Source organism: Lutjanus erythropterus, chromosome 16 (assembly GCF_056507025.1).
Source record: "Lutjanus erythropterus isolate fLutEry1 chromosome 16, fLutEry1.hap2, whole genome shotgun sequence".
Lineage (NCBI taxonomy): Eukaryota > Metazoa > Chordata > Actinopteri > Lutjaniformes > Lutjanidae > Lutjanus > Lutjanus erythropterus.
The window spans coordinates 4,063,680-4,084,433 of record NC_139332.1 but is presented as its reverse complement, the minus strand read 5'-3'; the positions used below and the strand labels follow the sequence as shown (position 1 = coordinate 4,084,433).

The 20,754-nt window shown below is 39.4% G+C and overlaps 1 protein-coding gene across 3 annotated transcripts in view; it reads left to right on the top strand.

The window, feature by feature from the left end:
• Positions 1-20,754, top strand: part of glcci1a (glucocorticoid induced 1a) — a 43,840-nt gene that overhangs the window by 2,467 nt on the left and 20,619 nt on the right. For all 3 annotated transcript variants that reach the window (XM_084739145.1, XM_084739144.1, XM_084739142.1), the window contains exon 2: positions 14,657-14,808. In XM_084739145.1, the coding sequence (XP_084595271.1) occupies positions 14,657-14,808 (152 nt within the window). The remainder of the gene's footprint in view (positions 1-14,656; positions 14,809-20,754) is intronic.

Here is a 20,754-nt window from a genome sequence, read left to right as displayed (position 1 = left end):
AGAATTATCACCAGTTTTCAGCATCGCAAAGCAGACAGACAACAGGGTTAGATGCTAATATTTTTAAGCACTGGCCCCATGGGCCACCAGGCCCCTAAATTTGCTGGCCAATGTACATTTTTGGTCACCATAATGTAAACTTATGTAAAAACAATACAGAAAAAAACAATTTAATGCAACACAAAGGACAAATCTGTAACTTGTTTACTGTAAGAAATCATCAAATGACAACGGTGTCATCAGATATGTCATCAGAGATCAAAGAAATGTGTTAAGCTGTGGGGTCCTCCTATAAAATTTCCATTCTGGGCCAGAATGACTGTTTTTGTTTGCCCATTTTATGTTAATTAGACTTAAAATTGATGCTGAATTTTGCAGAATGAGTTAGTGTCTGTGTGTGAGTTGTAAAAAATCATTAATAAACTTGTAGAAGGAGTAGATGTGTATGACGGTTCAATTGAGCAAAATGTTAATGGAGTTTGGCAGGCAGTGAAACAGGCAGACGCTTAACTCGAAGTATAGAGTAGGCTTGGGTGGTATCTTTTTTTTCGTAACTTCATACCTTCCTGACATTTCACCAGGGTATACGGTATGTGGTGGTATTTGTGTGAAGAAAGAAATAATTAAAAGCTGATGATATAAGTCATCTTGGCATACATGACATTATCTGGCTTTCAATGCTTTGTGTCCAATATGTAATTAGCCTTCTTACACAAGTCTTACTGGGTTTAGATACTTATGGTCCATAGATTAATGAATACATAGGAAATAAATCCCTTTATTCCATAGATTCTTGCTAAAGGACCCAATGGCACTTGATGCCAGGCACTTGAATCTAAAACAGCAACTTTTTTGTTTTAGATTACTTTATTCACTATGACAGTATTGAAAATCAAACCTTTGGGATTTCTTCCCTTGTATACCGTAATACCCTGATACCACCCAAGCCTAGTCTAGAGTGTGTATTTTCATAGCTGTGGGCTTTTGTTTTCAGGATAACAGGCTTAAATTTACATTGACAGAAAATTGACAGTTATAAACAGGTGATCAGCTTGACCGTGTAGGACTTATCATTGCTTGTTATTGTCAATTTATGATGTTGCGTACATCCTGCACTCCTGCAGTGTTCCTGCAGCCACCCTGAGATTGTATATTAAATTGGATCTCAATCTATTTGATACACCATTTATGGCTTCACCTCGCTATTTGGACTACTGTACTCATTTTTCTGTGTGCAGGTGCTACATATTACTCCTTTAAAGGTCTAGTGCGTAAGACTTCGGGGATCTATTGGCAGGAAATGACAGAAATGAATATAATGTTCTTAAGTATGTTTTCAGTAGTGTATAATCACCTGAAAATAAGAATAGTTGTGCTTTCATTACCTTAGAATAAGCCCTTCACTTCTACAGGGGGTGGTGGGCTCTTCCATGGTGGCCACCATCTTGAACTGCCATGTTTCTACAGTATCCCAGAACGGACAAACCAAACTCAGGCTCTTGATACAGCCTTCTACATTTTGCGCTAGTTTCGCAGCCACTATATGTTCTTTTGCACACTCAGAAAGGGAGAGTCAGACGAGGTGTTTGCAATCTGCAAGCCCACTGCTAGATGCCACTAAATCCTACACACTGGTCCTTTATCTGTGACACCTGTGTTGTTCACTTTTACCATGACTTGTGATATGGTTTCTGTTGGTTTCTAATGAAAACTCATTACTAGCTCAGCTAGTTAAGGAAACTAGCTGCACACACTGCAGTACATTACATCCTTAAATGTGTCACATTCTAGCCCAGGGGTTTTCAAAGTCTGAGACTCAAAATACAGTTTAGTTTACTTTCTTAGTTTCACTTAATTTCTGGATGTCTGTGGGATCATACTTATGAGAATATTACTTTCATTAGGTGCAGGGCTCAACATTAATGTTTTTTTTTTACTTGCTTGGGCAGCCAAGTGGGTCAGAAATGTACTTACCTGAAGTCAAGTTTTACCTGCTCCTGTACATAAAAAGTTTTTTGTCATCTTTAATCTAGGGATGCAGTGTGAAAACACCAGATGAAAAAACCCAAGGTGATATCTAAAATCCAAAGATATTCTGATTCAGTGGTTCCCAAACTGTGGGGCACAGACCCACTGCAGGAGGGGCATGGATGACCAGGGGAGTGTTTGCGCATGCCATTATGCTGACCTTTATTTCACTCAAATTCAACTTTGCTTCCCCCCAAAATTGTAAATGACTGATAATAATGGTGGGGTTGGGCGGTCCTGAACTTTTTTCAGCATCTGAAAAATCCGGCATGCCAGAAGAAGTTTGGGAGCCACTGTTCTGATTCATGTGATAACAAAGAAAATCTGAAAGTCTCCATATTTGAGAGGCTGAATGCAGCATTTTCTGCCATTTCTGCAGGAAAAATGACTAATGATTGTTGATTATCATAGTGGTTTAATAGTTTTTAGCCCTGCTTGATCTCATAGACACTCGACAGTTAAGCCAGGATAACCTATATCGCAATCATATTGCTAGTCCAGAGGCATTTACTAGTTTTTGACTCTGGGAAAAATATTAAATTCCCTTCAAATACTGTAACTCTGAAAAATCTCTTTAACCAAATCATACATATTCAGACTATTCTAAGTCATCTCCTTTTGATGATTAATGTAACATTTTTTCACTTATAATCACTGAGCCTCTGATTGGAGCCCCCCTGGGGAGCCCCGCCTCCCACTTTGAAAACCTCTGCTCCATCCACTTAAACTCTGCTTCAGTTCCATTCCTGCCTCTATTCCTTACCGTTTCGTTTTTTCAGTCCACCTTTTTTGTTTCTGGATTTCTTCCAGGACTGCGTAAACAGTGTGAGGAGGCTTAGTGAACCCAGACTTCAGTAGCCCTGACATATTAGTAGCTAGAGGGTGACAAGAACTGTTTGCTCTTTTCATAGACTGTTGAACTAAAAGGCACGAAGGAATCAGATGTTAGTGCACCTGTTTTGGCGAAGACTGGCAGTATGGGGATAAAACCACATGGAATATTTGGTGGCCATAGAGTAACTTTTTGTGGCCATAGGCCATCTGGCTGTGATAAATGATATTGAACCCTGGATGTGCTTGACTAGCTGGTGATAATTGTGGATCATTTAGCAGCTAACAGGCTAGGTATCTTTCTCAGGAGTTGGTTGGGACATACCAGAGTTAAATGAAGGGTGAATATCACTTTCATTGGTTGCAGACGCAACGTTAATATTTTTTTTTTGTTTTTTTCCCCCATTTGCCTGGTTGGGCAAGTGGGTCAAAAATCTGTTTGCACAAAGGTAACTTACTTGCCCTTTTACTAGCTGAGTGGTTGATAAATAACAGCAACAAGACTAGTCAATTGTTACTTTTAATATGGGGCTGCAACATCTGTAAAATGTCAGAAAATAGTGAAAAATGTCCATCTGAGTTTCTCAAAGTCTATGGTGATGCCTTTAAAAGTCTTTTTTTTTTCTTTTTTTTTTAAACCCAATGATAATCAGTTTAACTAAGAAAAGCAAGAAATATCTTTAAATCACTTTAACAATTTATGGATTATCAAAATGGTTAAATTCTTTTTTTTACCACTTTTCCCATTGGGAAAGCAAGTTGCCAGATTTACTACCCTGACATGGCATTTTACTTGCCCTGGTTAAAACAAACAAGGCTCCAAATAAATGCTAATGTTTCTCTGTGTCTGCTGGGTGTGTAAAAAGACAGCTGTTAGCTAACATCTTAGCCAAGACAATGAACAGCATAAGGTGTCATATATTTAATCTTAGATCAAAAGCCACTTCTAACCAAGTTAAAATCCACCAATAGACACAACATTGTTTTTAGACAAACACTAGGATGGAAAATAAGCCACAAAATCTGTGCAGCAGTGTGATGACTTAGAATGAATATGCAGGTTGAAAATAGGACGTAAGGCACTAAGAAAGACTGATAAAAGGCTAATGATGGCTGTATGCAAATTTTCATTTCAGCTAAAGACCACAGCAGGTGATGATGATTTCACTAATCAGCACTCAGAGAGGAACTAAAGTATCATCTGTACTGTTGGTTGGAGTGATGACTCACATTCACTTGGTACATGGTTAATAAAATAATAATTATAATAACAATAATAATAATGACAATAATAATAACAATAATAATAATAATAACAATAATAATAATAACAATAATAATAATAATAATAATGATAATAATAATAACATTATTTGGATATGACCAGATATAACATCCAAATCTGTGTGGTAATACTTATTTTTATTTTTCCCCCCATGCTCCCCATGCAACTCCCTGGTGCCCTAAGCAAAATTCTCCTAAGGGCCCCTCCCTCATGACCCAAGAGCCATGTACAACATTTAGCTTTTCAAAACAGTCACACTTGACACCCCTTGTATCCCCTCTCCTTTAAACCAGTTTGCTCTATCTGACAGTCTAAAAATAATATTTATACAGAACAGAATGAGGTATAAACAGACAATATTTCTTATTTTCTATAGAATCATAAAGAAAGTGATTATCGACACAAGTAAGAAATTGTACAAAATATAAATTGTAACTGCCTGGTAAATAGTCAAGTCAGTTAATTCATTTTAAATTCAAAATTTAATTAGTAGTTAATGTCAGTTCTGTAGGCAGGTCAGTCTAGTACCTGAACTCTTTAACTATGAAGCCACACTGTTGGAACACGTACACAGTGTGTCTTGGCATCGTCTCACTGAAATAAGCAGGGACGTCTCTGAAAAAAGACATGGGGATGGCAGCATATGTTGCTCCAAAACCTGTATGTACCTTTCAGCATTAATGGAGCCTTCACAGATGTGACAGGTACCCATGATGCCATGGGCACTATGACACCGCCATACCATCACAGCTGCTGTCTTTTTAAGTTAGCACTGGTAACAATCTGGATGGTCCTTTTCTCTTCAGCCTGGAGGACAGGATGTCTATGATTTGTGATAACAGTCTGAAATGTGGACTCATCAGAACACAGGACACTTTTCCACTTTGCGTCAGTCCATCTCAGATGAGCTCAGGTCCAGAGAAGTCTGCAGTGTTTCTGGATGTTGTTGATATCTGTCTTTCTCTTTGCATGGTAGAGTCTTAACTTGTATTTGTAGATGTAGAGACAAACTGTGTTTACTGACAACAGTTTTCCAAAGTATTCCTGAGCCCATGTAGTATTCTTTATACAATGATGTGGGTTTTTAATGCAGTGCTGCCTGAGGGGTCAAAGGTCACAGACATTCAATGTTGGTTTTCAGCCTTGACCCTTACATGCAGAGATTTCTCTGGATTCTCTGATTCTCTGTATTCAATTGAATACAAGTTGAAAATGATTTGCAAATCATTGTATTCTGTTTTTATTTATATATTACACAGTGTACCTTTTTCAATTGTGTATGTAACAGAACATGAACTCTGAGGGGACACTACCTCAAATACAGAAGGATTTTATCGGACTAATTGGTCAGTGACTGCTAACCATCGTGATGGACTTCCATCAGCTCAACCCTATAGCCGACACCCATTAGCCAGCAACTAACTTAAAAAATATGCAAAATGAGTATTAGAGGTAAAATTAGTATAAGAGGCGCTCTAGTACAGTGGTCCTTTAACTCATTGAGCTCTGGCATGACATTCCAAAGTACTATCTTTTTTCAGGTGCTGAAATTTTAAGGTTCCACGACTAGCCGAGAAGCTTAGCTTGTTTTTAGGGAATCCTATAGGACAATTCATGAGGAAAAATGGACAACACAGTTGTGTTAAATTGTCTTTTCTGTTTATAATTGAGCCTCCAAAAATGTACTTTGGCCACCAAATTTAGGGGCTTGGTGATCTGTGGTAACCTGACACACCAGGTTGTTTGTTACACAGAACCATCTGGGAAGTCCTCCTTCAAAACTTTTTGGAAAAGGGCAGGCACATGGCAGGTTGATTGGATGACTCATCGGCCTATCATGTCTAACATGGGCTAACTTCAGCCAATCAGATCAAACTCTTGCTAGAGCCCATCAGGAGAAAACATCTTTTCCATGGAGAAAAGAATTCAATGTCGTTCTTTGTTCTTCTTTCAATGAAGACATACTCTCCAGTTCTGATATAACTGATGCTATCATAGTATCTACACTAACCTCTTGAGGCGCCGCCATTGTTTGTTTGAGATGAATCACTTTCATGGATTCTTCTCACTGTAGTCACACCTAAAACCACACCCATAGATGCCAGTAGTCTCTCCTCAGACGCTGATTGGCTGCACCACTAACTTTAAGTTTGGCAAGATGGATTCTCACATTATTTTGCAAATCCTGCTTCCTTGCAGTGTAAGACCCAAGGGGCCAGTGCTTAAAAATATTAGCATCTATCCCTGAGTGCTGATATATTCCACTGTGATGAGTACAGGCCCTAAAAGATCCATAACAACATTACCTGTTAGGTGATAGCTTTAAAAGAGGAAAGAAGAATTATTTGTGCACAGTGTAAATTTGTGTGTGCTTTAATTTAGGTCAGCCCACCTTACTATAAACCCTTCACTGCCATTTATTGTGTAGGGGTTAGAAAACAAGAGAAAGACTGTGTAATATTTAATGACATACATTGACAAATTCTTTACACAGAATTGAGATGCAAAACCTGTGAAATGGTCCTTTTAAGTAGAGCCTTCTGAATAATGTATGAGCCCCTGGTGAGAGTGTTTCTCTGTGGTTTGAGGTGGTCATATGACTCAAAGTCATGCTGGATGACCTTGTTATCCCACAAAGGTTTTCAGCATCAACCAAATGTAAGAATGAAGTCAGAGAGTGCTGACAGGACAGGCTCTGAGCAACTGTAACCAACACAACAACACTTACACACTGTGGTTGCATAAGTCACACAAGGCCTGTGGCTCGCCTGATTCACTGGAAATACTCTGCATAGAGTAATACGCTCTGTTCTAATGCTTGTCTCTTTGAAAACAAATACAGGAAGTCCAAACCTATCATCATTAGACTCCCCAAGGCCTGTGGATATTTCATTCAAAGTTTACCAAGATCAGTAAAATCAGACTCTAGTGGTCCTGGGAAACGGTTTACTCCTCCACAACCTGAACCTGAACATTTAGCATGGGAAATTAACTTTTTCAGCCACTTGATAGTAAATCATTATTATCATGTGATCGTTTGCTTGCATGCGTGATCAGCGAACATGCAGCTTGTCCACAGCTTGTCTTGAATACTACTGGTCCGATCAGCCTAATCTTTTTTGCGCACATTCATTATCGTATGCTGAAGGACCTCTGTGATTCACATTTTTTGCAAAAACTTAAATAACTTTTTTTTAATGGCTCCAACACCCTCAACCCGCAACAGCCATGGCCACTGGCATTATGTACTCAGGCGATCCCATTCTTGTGAATGTTGGAATGTCTTCAAACTTGGTGCAAATGACCACATGCACTTAAGGATGACATAATAACATTTTGGTCATCAAAGGTCAAAATCACTGTGACCTCATGTCTGTCCTGTTCTTGTGATGGCAAGACTTCAGGAAAGGCTTGAAGGGAATTTCTACAAACTTGGTACAAACATCCTCTTGGGCTCAAAGATGAACTGATTTGACTTTGGTGGTCATCCTAGGATCACGTGCAGTGGGCAGCTGCTGTGCAGCACCTGGGGACCCACTCGAGCTCTAAGCCAGCACCTTGGTCACACATGCCGACTGGGGAACTTACCTAGTATTAGGGGTGCAACGGATCGCAGTTGACCCGTGTCCCATACGGATTGCCCTCTACGGTTCGGCATGCATGTGATCCGCGGACTATATGTGAACATCATAGTTTTACTGTCACTGTTACTTTTGTATAAGTTATAATACCCAAAATCTGAATGCGGAGTTGCAGTGAAAAGACAGGACATATGCTGCTGTGTGCAGCGCATCTCTGCAAAGAGCGACTGATTTAAAAGCTGTCACCAGGGCTCCAAACTAACTTTTTTTACTAGGAGCACAGTGGCCCCTAACTTAAAATTTTAGGAGCGCAAGCAGAAAATTTAGGGGCGCACACTGAAATCGACTTGCAAAGTAAATATTCACATTTCCTCTCATTTTCACTGTATTATATTATATCACAGTGTTTCCCCTAGCTTTTTTGCTTTGGGAGGGGGGGCGCCTGGGCTGGAATGAGCGTGGTCGTCATTGGGGTCCTTGCAGGACCCTCTCGCCAAAGGATCCCATTACCATGATTACAGAGCATTTGAACCTGAATAAACAGTTAATACTGATTTGTGTTCACATTTTTTTATTTTAGCAGTGGAACACTGTTTTATTTAATTATTCATTCATTTATTTATTTATGCGTCTATCCATCCGTCCATCCATCACGGCGTTATGGGTGGGCCTAACGGGCCTGGGCCCACCCACTTATACAACTGGCCCACCTTAAATGACTAGGAGAACATATATTTTCTTAACTTTTATTTTCAATGATTAAAATCAGGATTTTAATACACCCTTAAGACAAAAAAAGTTTCCATATGACAAAAAGACAACATTTATTCGGCTAGTATCACATGTGAGGTCTGGACCAATCACAGTGGGCCATAATTCGTTGCACAAGATATGTTACCCTTGCACATGCACGTCACACTATGGCAGTTGTTCAGCAGAAATTATGACTGGTGTACTGAGGAAAGCTTCATTGTTTTATTTTATACATGCAAATGCATTTTTCATCAAAACTAGAACGTCTATAAAATGTAGATAATACAGGAGGTAGAGCTGAATATTGCTGCCTGACTTGATGTCTTCAGATTACCTTCACAGCACAGATAGTTAAGTTTATGAATGAACAGTGCATCGCAGTGCGCTCTCTCTCCTGTTAAGTCATTGTAGCTCACCCATTATTCTGATCACTTCGTTTCTCTCTCCTTACAATCAATTTAAAGAGTAATCCAGTCAGATCAAATGAAAATGCATTAAAAGGAATAAAGTGACAGTTTTCTTAATGAACTGATATACTGATCTACATGATCCATATTGAAAACATAGATAAGGAGATATCATGTGCCATTTGAAATAAATATAAACTGCAGACTGAAACTGTTAAAAAGATTTTAAAAGTGTCATACTCAACTGGAAGTGCTAGTCGCCGTCCACAGTATGATTTTGTTAAAGTGAGATTACCAGTTGGAAACAGTGTTAACTTTTCTAATTAAAAGGCCCAAACGAAGTTACCTTGGCCCACCCAAAATTAAAATCCTGGCGCTGTGTCTGCCATCCATCCATCCATCCATCCATCCATCCATCCATCCATCCATCCATCCATCCATCCATCCATGTTCATTAATCAATTCACTCACCAAGTTCGCTCTTGTACAGCCATGTGGAGTATCTACAGTCTGACAGCCATGCTGGACCAAAGCCAGACTGAAGGTGGTGACCCGTCTGCAGCTTTTTACTGCGTGCTTCAGTGGGAGGGCTGAACAGGTGTGTTTGGGTCTAGTCGTGGCGACGTTAACAGGGGCAGGAGATCGGCAGCGCTGTGGTCGGGGCTTGGAGAGATGCTCTCATTTTGGCTAACACTGGCCACAGAGCTACCTGTGCTTCCCGCCTCGCCACGTACGGTTCGTTTAAAAAACGCCAATATTTTTGCTTGGCGGGGCAAACAGTTGGGGAACCTCCGGTCGTTCATTTACATTTTTTTTTTTTTGTTTGTTGCTGTTTTTTACCGTAACGGTCGGAAAACCGTCTGTCCTCCACTCTCTGAGTGTGGGTGGGTGTGTCTGTACCGGTGTATGGGTGTGTGCTGTGAGAGAGGAGCGGGGGGGGGACCCGCCCGTCACAGAGGAGATGAGAAATGCACTGTAATGATTGTAATGAAACGATAGCAGCGCAAACAGCAACATGCGCGAGTAGATGAAAAATTTACTTGCACTGTCTCAAATTTTAGTCGCAAAATGCGACCATTTAGTCGCAGTCTGGAGCCCTGGCACACCTTCAGGGGTCTAGTGGAGTGACCCTCGACAGGTCAGGGCTTTTTTGGCAGCAAAAGGGGGACCAAAACAATATTAAACAGGTGGTCATAATGTAATGCCTGATTGGTTTAGATGCATATGCATATAAACAGACATACCCACCCAACATAAACAGCACACATATACACACAAACAAATATAAATAAGTAAAAAGTATTCAAAAAAGTGTAGTAAAATATATATACAAACAGAAAAGGACTATCCCCCCCCAAAAAAGTATACAACACTAATACCAGCAGATGGAGCACTCAATTACTGCTTTCCAGGGATAAGCAAATCAGAGTTTCTGAAGGCAAAGGTGCAGAAGAATCATTCAAAAGTTTCCAGAACCTGTCCAATTTGTTACTGAGATCAAGTCAGTTTCTCCAAAGCAAGAAGAAGAAGAGATCTGTAATATCAACATGTCAATAATATCTGATTTAACAGATTATGTCAAAGGATTGAATTTGAGTACTTGGACAAAAAAAAAAATCAATTGACATTGACATGATCAGTTGTACGACAAAGTGTTTTCACTGCATACTCTGTGGTGTTTGACAAAAGCACAGACAAAAGTAACAATTACGTTTTCTTCAGTGGTTTGAATGACTAAATCAAGTCAAAGCGACAGATTTCTTGAATTTGTGTCCAATGCACTGCTAACTAATGTATAAAAAATTGTATAGACACTGCTGTTTGCATTTTTGTTAAAGGCATAGTATGTAACCCCCCCCCCCCAAAAAAAAAATAAAAAACAACAACAACAACAAAAACACTGTAGAAACTCTACCCTCTGCCTGTATTTCAGTCCCTCTGGGATTTCACAGGCTGTCTTTGTTGCGGCCTGAAATGTCTGATTTCACAGCAGCTTTTCTAAAAAAAACTTCCATGCATGTTGCACTGTTTTTAGGCGTTTTTTGCTTTGCAGTGAAATTGTAAAAGAAAGTGTATGTATTCTCATAAAACGATTTTTTATATGATTCATTCACATCAAAGGCAACTTGTTCCAAGGAAAATAAAACCACACTCTATTCAGAGTGATTACAAAAAGTCAAACAAAATAGGCTTTATTTGTAGATGAAGACGTGCACCTGGGGGTGATCTTTTTGGATCTCAAACTCATTTAAAACAGCAAGCACAAAATTAGGACATAAAAGTGCACAGAGCATTGGTAAATGTTGTGTTCTTTTTAGTAACTGTGACAAAATCAAAAAATAGTGAATAATAAAAAAAACATTGAGTCGCTTCATTGAGATGTATGTGTATGATGTTTGCATGTGAGACTGGTTGGTAGAACTCGTGGAGAGCAACAATGATTGGTTTTTGGATTGATCTGGCCAAAATAACTGCAGTTGAATTTGTGTGAATTGTTTTGATCATAACATTGCAACTCCCTGGAGCACTTTTGCCATGCTCGGAACGCCTTACCAGCCCAAAACATCAGGAATTAGAGAAATTGGGAATTAGACACAACAATCAGCTATCTTTCTGGTGTGTCAAATCCTACTGATTTTACCTTTAAGTCCAAAGAAAATATGTTAGTACTGGAAACAAAACAGTAAATTTTCAGAAATATGTCACTTTCTTGCACTACTTGAAGACTGAAGTGGCAATGTATGCGATGGCAATACTATCAGCTAATTTGAGTTTGAGACCCCTGCTCTACCGCCACACTGGTGACTGGCTGGTGGTTTGATCCCCAGTTTCTCCTGTCTAAGTGTCCTTGAGCAAGACAACCCCAAGTATCTCCTGAGGGTGTGTGCATGTGAGTGTCAGTGGGTGAATGAGACACAATATTGTGAAGCTCTTGGTGTGTTATGGTAGAAAAGCACAGTATAAATGCAGTCCATTTAACATCTACATCTGTTGTGCACATTTCAGATGAACACTGGGATTTCCCCCATAGACTTAGTGTAGCATACTCTCTATGCCATAGTTTCCTGTTTTCACTCTGAACCTGATGTCTGACACTTTTTATTCACAGGTGCAGACTGATCATGGGACTTGCCAGTACATTCAATAAGCTGAAATCATTTAAGACTCTAAATTTTGAAATTTGGCTGGTTATAAGTCTTTTTGCAGAACATAGCAACATAGCCCCTGAGGCTCACAGCTCTACTTGCTATATCCACTGTACAGTGTTGTATTATGGTGCTTGGCCACAGTGATTACAAGATGTAAAACAAAGGCTGTGATTTTGATGAATACACATCTCACATGACAGCTAAAGCCACAACAGCACTTGTTATTGTCCAACTAAGTTTGTCTGTGGTTTTGTGTTTGAAATGTGTGAGGGCAAGGAGACTTTGACCACTGTCAGAGGTCAGGAATTTGCCCTTGTGCTTGTTTAGTTCTGACCTCAGTGTGACCTGTGAGTGCAGATGTTGCTGAAGGTTTAGAACAATGAGAGATGGTTGTGTTCCAATTAAAGTTCTTGTACATCATCTTCTAAAATCTTCCATCATCCTTCAAAATCTTGCCACTTCAGCATGCCGCATACAGAACCTTTACTTACAGTAACCCTCATAGAGCATGAGCGTGGCATACAACTGGCCTGTCTCCATGGCAACAGTATACTTCCTAATTACATTGTCCAAAGCATGATGAAAACTATAGTGCCAAATTCTGATCACATTTATCTATGCGGCAACATCTGGCCCACGAGCCTGCTTTGAGTGACCCTCACAGGTGGCTAGCTGCTAGGTAGACAATTCTTTTTTTCACCATCTGAGCTGCACCTCTAGGCTTGTAATTTTTGGATTAGCCGGAGTTAGCTGAGTCATTCACTGGCAAGATGGAGACAGCCAGAGTCACCACACTGAGCTTCACAATGACTTTTCAGAAAGCTATGGGCAACATCACGAATGCTCTGTCCACTATTTATTATACAGTCCATGGCTAAGATACGCAGTGAGCGTGCCAAAACCAGTTAAAAAAACAGTGAAAACTGAGCAAAAACCAATAGTTCAAAGGTTGAATGGGAAGTGGTATAATACATTTACATTTATGATACATTTTTAACAGACTTGACATACTTCAGTCACCACTTTGACCACCAAATAGTACAAGCTTCTATAGCCTGTGCATAAAAGGCAAATTCTTCGGTATACCAGAAGTCTTTTAATTTCCTGGGAACTATCTTGTATAGAACGCTACTCTGAAGCCTGAGAGTCTTTCTGTTTTTCTTCAGTGGTGTGACGGTAGCTGCATACTGTAGCTCTCGTTGCGCACTGGGGTCACGTAAACACACATCAAATGACAGGAAGTAGTAGGCTTGTTTCAGTTTGAGTCATTTATCTGAGCTCACAGGGTCACAGTTGTTCATGAAATCTTAATAAGAATTTGATTTGCATGAAGATAAGTAATTTGGTGCGTTTGTTATCTATTGTAGATCTTATTCAACCAACTAAATGCTGACTTGTTTTAGTGTGTGGGCAGTAGTTATGCAGGTTTATTGCTGTTTACTGTGCATCCCAAAGTCTAACAGTACAGGTGTGGTTGGTTTAATTTTACAGGTCTTAAAATACAGTAGCTGGTTGACCAAAATGTCCATTTAGTTCTCATGCTAGCCACGCTTCCTTTATGACAGAGTTGTAACAATACCTGTGTTGGTTTTTAAGCTTGTGTTATAAAGATTTTTTAAAGGAGCAATATGAAACATCCTAGTGTTCAAAATGAGCACTACAGTCCAAATAACAAGTTGGAGCCATAGACGGTATATTAATAGGTTGGATTCCTTTTTAATACACAATCTACGGTTGAAGCAAGTTGTCCCCCCTCCACCCCAGACCGAAGCTCAGTCAGGTTGCCATGACAAGTGATGACGAGTCCTTCGCTGTAAGTTGATCAGCTCAACAATAAGGATTGCCTGCTTGCCCGGGGCAATTAAAATTGTAATTGTAATTTTTTATCACATTAAACTGAATATATCTGGATTTTCAACTGGTAAAAACTTAAAGACATCATCTTCACCTTTAAAACACTGGGATGTTTCAGCCCTAAATTGTACATGAGAAGTAACTTAAGTCTGTTGTTATTTGACAACAGGTAATAGATAGAACAGTTTGTTGAGGGGCAGGTAAAAATTGAAGAGTTTGAGTTTTGCAACTGTTATTGCTGAGTTTCAGACATATTTCTTGTGTGTTGTAGAGGGGTTTACACCATGCAATTGCATTCAATTGCTTCAACCAAGTTGCGTGAAGGCTAGCTTTACACGGACGGTCTCATGTCTTTCGAGGCCCGAGTACTCTGTACAAGATAGTTTGAGTAGATTGACCAAGTAGTAGTCCTCGTAAAGAGGAGTAACAGTAACAGAAGAAAGACTGTGTGAGGAAGACAGATACAACTCTTTGTACCTTGTTGAGCTACTTAACATGTTTGGCAGATTACGGCCAAGTCTAATTTAGTCCCTCGAGTGTACCTGTAATCCAGTGGATTCCAAGCAAGTGACCCGGACCTCTTCCTACCTTGTTTAATAGGATTCTCTATTGTTGGACCAGAAGTCAAGACACCAGATTACACCACGAACACTGGCCCGATGAAGAATCATGTGTGAGCACGCACAGGATCGGTAGATGTGGTCATTATTCTTTGCCCCGAGTGTGACATTGAACCAGTGTCTCTTTCTCTTCTTTTTATCTGTGCAGTTGAAAGGACAAAACCCCAGCAGGTGCGGAGCTCGGGGGCCATTTGGCGGACTTCCTCCCTGGGCACTATCACTGGGCCCTACCTCACTGGGCAGTGGCCTCGTGACCCCCATGTGCACTACCCATCTTGTATGAAAGATAAATCCACACAGGTAAGCACAGCCCACCGCCCCCAACACCTTTTCCCTTCATGTGTCACGCTGTGTCCGCTCCCTGCAGAGATGAAGTCATGTGGCATTTTGGTAACAGAGAAAAGAGGAGGCTGGGGTGTTTCTTTAGCACAGTTCCAAAGTGGGACATTAATGCAGTATGTGGCCTGTTATTGAGGGATCATACTAATATTGGTTGGGGGCTTGGCATTGGTATCTTAAGTAACTAAGTGGCAGATTACTGAGGCTTTTGTGTTGGTTTTAGAGGTGTAGATGTTTTGCTTTCTACCCAAAACACATGCAGTGTAGGTATCAAACTGTTACACAAGTGTCACTTGGCACAATAGTATTGTGTTCAATAGTACACAATAGTAGCAAGTTGCATCTCTCTTCTAATTGCAAACACACTTAAGCAAGCACCGCATAAATAACAAGAGACATGTTAATAGTGAGCTGCAGACTGTATATTAAACAGGCTGAAGTCCTGTTTAATATCTCATCCATGGTTGAAGCAAGTTGTTTCCTCCCAGCCCCTCCTCCCAGACTCAGGGAAGCTCTGCAGGCTTGCAGGAACACTGCAGGAGCGCAGGATGAGTACAACATTGTAAACTGACAGTAACAAGCGATGAGGAGTCCTTCACTGTAAAGCAATCAGCTGTTTATAGCTGTTAGTTGTCAATCAATGTAAAATTAAGCCTGTTATTCTGAAAACAGAAGACGACTGCTCTGAAATAACACACTCTGGACGATAAGTTAAGTGGCTGCCAAACTCCATTAACATTTTGCTCAATTTAACAGTTATAAATATCTTCATCTCTTAGAAGATTATTAATGATTTCCTGCAACTCATAAACAGACACTTACTCATTTGGCAAACATTTGACAGTAACTAGTTAAAGCAAAATGAGCAAAGAAAAACAGTTATTCTGGCCTGGACTAGAAAATTCAAAGGTGGACACTGCGATTGCAGCGTTGTTGTCAGAGAAGCCAGTGTTTCAACATGCTTCCTTGATCTCTGATAACAATTGACAATTGTCATTTTATGATTTATTACAATAAATATACTACAGATTTCTCCTTTATCATAATTTGAGTATATTCTACTGAACAAAGGTCATGCAAATTGTGGCCACTTTGAGTGAAAAATTGTCTGCTTCTGAAATTTTTCTGTTTCCCTGGAAACACCTGAGAGTTTGACTAATACCTGGAAAAATAATTACTATTCCATAAGGTTCTTATGCAACATAAACATTGTTTACTACTCCAGTAAATGGGATGAACCTTCGATACGACTTGGCAACAGGAAATACTTCTAGTCCACTCAGCTCATAGAAGCCTTTGGCTCAGTCATGAGCCAGAAAGCTAATGTTACGCTAGCAAGATTCACAGTCAGTAACAGTGTGTATGGTTGATAGACGGTAAATAGAGTTTGAATTTAGGTTTAGCAACATGACTAACCAGCTATCAGCAGTGTAACTGTGCGCAAATCAGTATCAAGATTTTCATGAACAAATGATAGACAAGGGTTGTCACGATACCAGAATTTTAAACTTGGATTCAATGCTGTTATACAAAACGATACTCAATACCTCTTTCAATACCACAGCAAAAAGAAAAGAAATTCCCAGGCACATAAAATTGGATCTTCATTTTTATTTTTTAAAAAGAATAACCTGAGCACTGTTCTGGTACAGAAAAAGGCACCCAACTCTGTCTGGTCTTGCCATGCTCCAAGCCAAATTTCAGGCGGGACCAAACTGAAGCTTGGGCTTGAATTAGCATTTAGATCTGATCTTTTTTATGACTGTGATACTTGTTAATACTATGGGATGTTAGTATTGTATTGTTTTAAATCATGTGGTATTGAAAAAGTGTAAATATCAATACTTTTCACAACCTAATGATAGACCATGTGTAGTCAGAAGTAGCCTGAGGTAGCAAATTGAATAGTGAACGAGAGACTTGCTTGCATGATTCAGAGTATCAGTGAATTCAGAGGGGCAGTGTACTGCTGTCTAGGGCTGCATGATGTTGTAAAGAAGTTATATTGCAACTATTTTGACTGAAATTGCAATTCCAATACGCAGTATGATTAGTTGGAATGATCATTTTTGCATCATAATTTTGATATTTACTGAAAAAAAAAACCTATGTAAATTGTGATGATGTGATATTTATTGAGGTCTGAACGAACCAAACACGTTTTCTTTCATCTGAAGAACAAGATTTTTAGGCCAGGTCATCTCTGTAGCACTACAGTACTTCATTATAGTGCTGTTTTCTCACATTTTTCCTTTTTCAAAAAATTGCGATTTGGTTCTGTTATTTGGAAATTGCACTTGGCCATATTACGATTTCAATAACATTGAGATTAATTGTGCAGCCCTACTTCTGTCAGTTTGTGTGTTACAGTGTGGCATCCTGCATCCTGGATTTGACTGCATCCTTGTTGCTATGGTTACTGGCTTTAGATACAGGCAGTGCATTAATTTAGAGTGGAGAACAGACAGCTTCACTGGAGCTACTTACTAGGTGTTCATTATTTGGAATTAATGGACACCCTGCAGCCAATCAGAATCAAGTATTTACCCAGAGCTTGGCATAAGTTCTTAATATGGCACAGTGCCCATGTGTTGTGTGTACTGTCACAGAAGAGAATTTGTTCTGTTTAGAGCTGCAACGACTAATTGATTATAAATCGACTATTAAATAAACCACCATCACCCTAAGAAGCTGTTAATCATTTTGAGTCATTTTTTAAGTGACAATGTCTTAATTCTCCGATTTCAGCTCCTTAGATATGAATATTTGTTCATTTCTTTTAGGGATGTTTCTGGTGACTCACTTCCTAAATTGTATTTTAAATCTCGCTGGAACACATGAATCTACAATATTAACAACATATAAACTCACTAAATGCTTCACCTTTTCACACTGAAAAGGATCACAGTGTTTGCAGCTGAAGGACATTGTTCAGAGCTGACATTAACTGCCAGCCTGCTACGCAGTATGCCTAACATTAGCAGTGCTAGCAGCAGCAGCTGCTTTGCTTGCAGGTTAACGTGGTCACATGTTACTCCAGTCGAGTAAGAATATACCAGTTTATTCTATTCAACGTTGTTTCCATTTTCTATATTAAAACACTGCAAACTGTGCTGTTTTTTCAAGCTGTCATCTGTCTGACTTTGCTGATATAAACGTCCAGGGATAGGTGGGCCAGTGAGGCATACATGCTGAGTGAGAGGGGCTCATTTACCTGCAGACACTGTGATCCTCTTTGGACTGAAAAGTTGAAGCATTTAGTGAGTTATATTTTGTAGGTTAATGTGTGATGTTTGTATTGCACATTGCAAAGTGGCATGCATTTCAGCGGCATTTAAAATACGATTTTGTGATTGTAGACTGTTTAATGGCCTCAAACATCATTATCAATTAATAAATTGTGATTAATTTGAACTACTTTCTGAGTGTTTTCTTACTGTTAGACTACTTGTCTAGTCTGAATTAAATTTTGTGTTTAACCAACAGGGAAATTAGTCATCAGGAACATCCCTAAATAAAATCTTAATAAATATATTAACCAACTAGTATTTCTGCTGCGATGTTTCATCGTGTAGTCGACTAATCGTGCACATTCCTAGATTATTTAGTCCTCTGTGACAGTAAACTTAAAAGAAGACATTTGAGGACATGACATTTGACCGATTGACAAGTTTTAACCCTTTTCTGACATTTATGAACAAAGCAGCTATTCATTGAGAAATTAACCGACAGATTAATCGATGGAAATAATTGTTGGTTGCAGCCCTACTCACGTTCATGACTGTTGGCTATAACTCTGAGAGCTGATCCCTTTGAAAATGAGATCAGATCATGACTTTGCAGAGTGATCCGTCACCCCTTCATGAATCTGCTTTTATATATTTTTTTTTCCTTCTGATGATGTATCTAATTGCAGCGGTTGTACATACAAACATTTCAGAATCAATCCCTGCTGCTTGTTTCATTTACTGGGTGGCTGCGGCTGAATTAGACCCAATTTCTGCTGAACTGTTGGCATAATGACAAGTATTAAGTTTCATTCTGATCAGGGATGCACAAACAGTTATTTTTATTAGTGACTGATCAGTTGGTCTGTTAAATGTCAACAAATAGTGAAAACTGTGTGCTGCAGTTTCCTAAAGCCCAAGGTTATATCTTCTTGTCTGTCTTGTCTTTGTGTTTGACTTACATAAGACCTCTCTAAAGGCTGGAGAGCTGCACCCCAGGGGTGTGCCATAAGTGGCTGATCTTCGTCATCATCTTCAGTTGGACCATCTGCAGCCTGAGTCTGAGCCTGGACTGTATGAGTCACCACTATCAGTCTTTATAGGTCACACATCCAGCAGCTCTGGACTTGTAAAGGATTTACAGTGTTTTCTGAGGATCAAGTTAAGATGTTAGGTTGTCGTTCTGTCCACAGACCACAGGACTGGGACAGGTCTGTCTATGAAGGGACACTGGATCCACTCAGTGTGCATGGCTGTAGTTCAGTGTCAGCTCTAACTGTAAAATATGTTTAATATATGCCACAGTGCTGATGTTCTGTGTCATTCTTGACCTTAATTCATGCCCACACCTTCCTGCCCTGTGATCGTGTCATGCTGTTCAACCTCAGATGTCCCCCACACACTGCTCTATACATCCTGTGTCTTCCAGGTTGTGTGACATTTACCACCTACGCATCTGTGGAGCTTCAAACGCCAGATGACCCCTTTGCTCTTAGCTTACAGTTTATTATTAACTCTTGATGTGACACAAAGGCATGATTGTTAGAGTCTGCATTCATGTGTGTGGCCACTGTTTGACCTATGTCAGGGATGTCCTCCTTTCCTACTTAGTTTTACAGCCTGTATCAGCAGCTCTAAACCAACACCCTAACCTCAACAAATTAGACAGAAAATAAATTGATAACTACATTACTGTGTTTTTGTATGCTATCTTTGTATGTTTACAGAGAAAGATGAAGGCCTGTGTCATATTTTTTCCCAGACAATAATGTAAGAGCCCAAAAAATGTTCTAGTGAAAAGTGATCTGCCACACTACTAGCTGTGTTAATCATGGCTTCCAGGGCAGACTAATATTTGTTATAGTATTATGTAGACCAGATCATATACCATGACACATACATGTGACAGTGCAGGATGTAACAGCAGAATTCCTTCAACATGGTAGTTCCTACATGAAACTGCTCACAACAAGGTGTGTGGATTATCTTGAGAAATTGGGTCATGGTTCCTGGAGAGAGACGTTTAATTGCCATTTAGTTCCATTATATTGGAGAGATGCCAGATATTCTCACAGCTGATGTCTCCAAAACTCTGCAACTCACACCAACATGTAGTAGGGGTGTAAGAAAATATCAAATAACAATACACATGACTATCACAGTATTATGTTTTATGATTTTTTTATTTTTGATTTTCAAAAACACTGCATTACATCATGACAAGATTGATGGCAGTGGTTCATTTTGTGTTGTTTAAAGCTCCAGACTTTTTTAAACTCAGACTTTATGCATATGCTGGTATGTTCTTCAGTTATTATACTACTTTTTACTATATAGAGACAGTTTTCCTAAAATTAAATTTAAAAAATAGCAATATATTACTGTGCTAACAGTTTTGCAATGTATTGCAATAAATTGAATCTGACCCCTGTATCGTGATGCTTATAGTATCACCAGATTCTTGCCAATACAAAGCCCTGATAAGGTGCACCACAGGCCAGAGGAAAAAAAAACATTTTTTGGTGTGGGGGTGAGCTGTTCCTTTAATTTGCGCCTGTTATGAAATTGCCCGCCGAATTATGTTAATTACCAACTATTGATATGACCTGCTACTGGTGACGTTTGTCATTTCCAGCTGAGAAAGAAAAGCTGCTTGCTGACTGTCTACACTGACATTTTA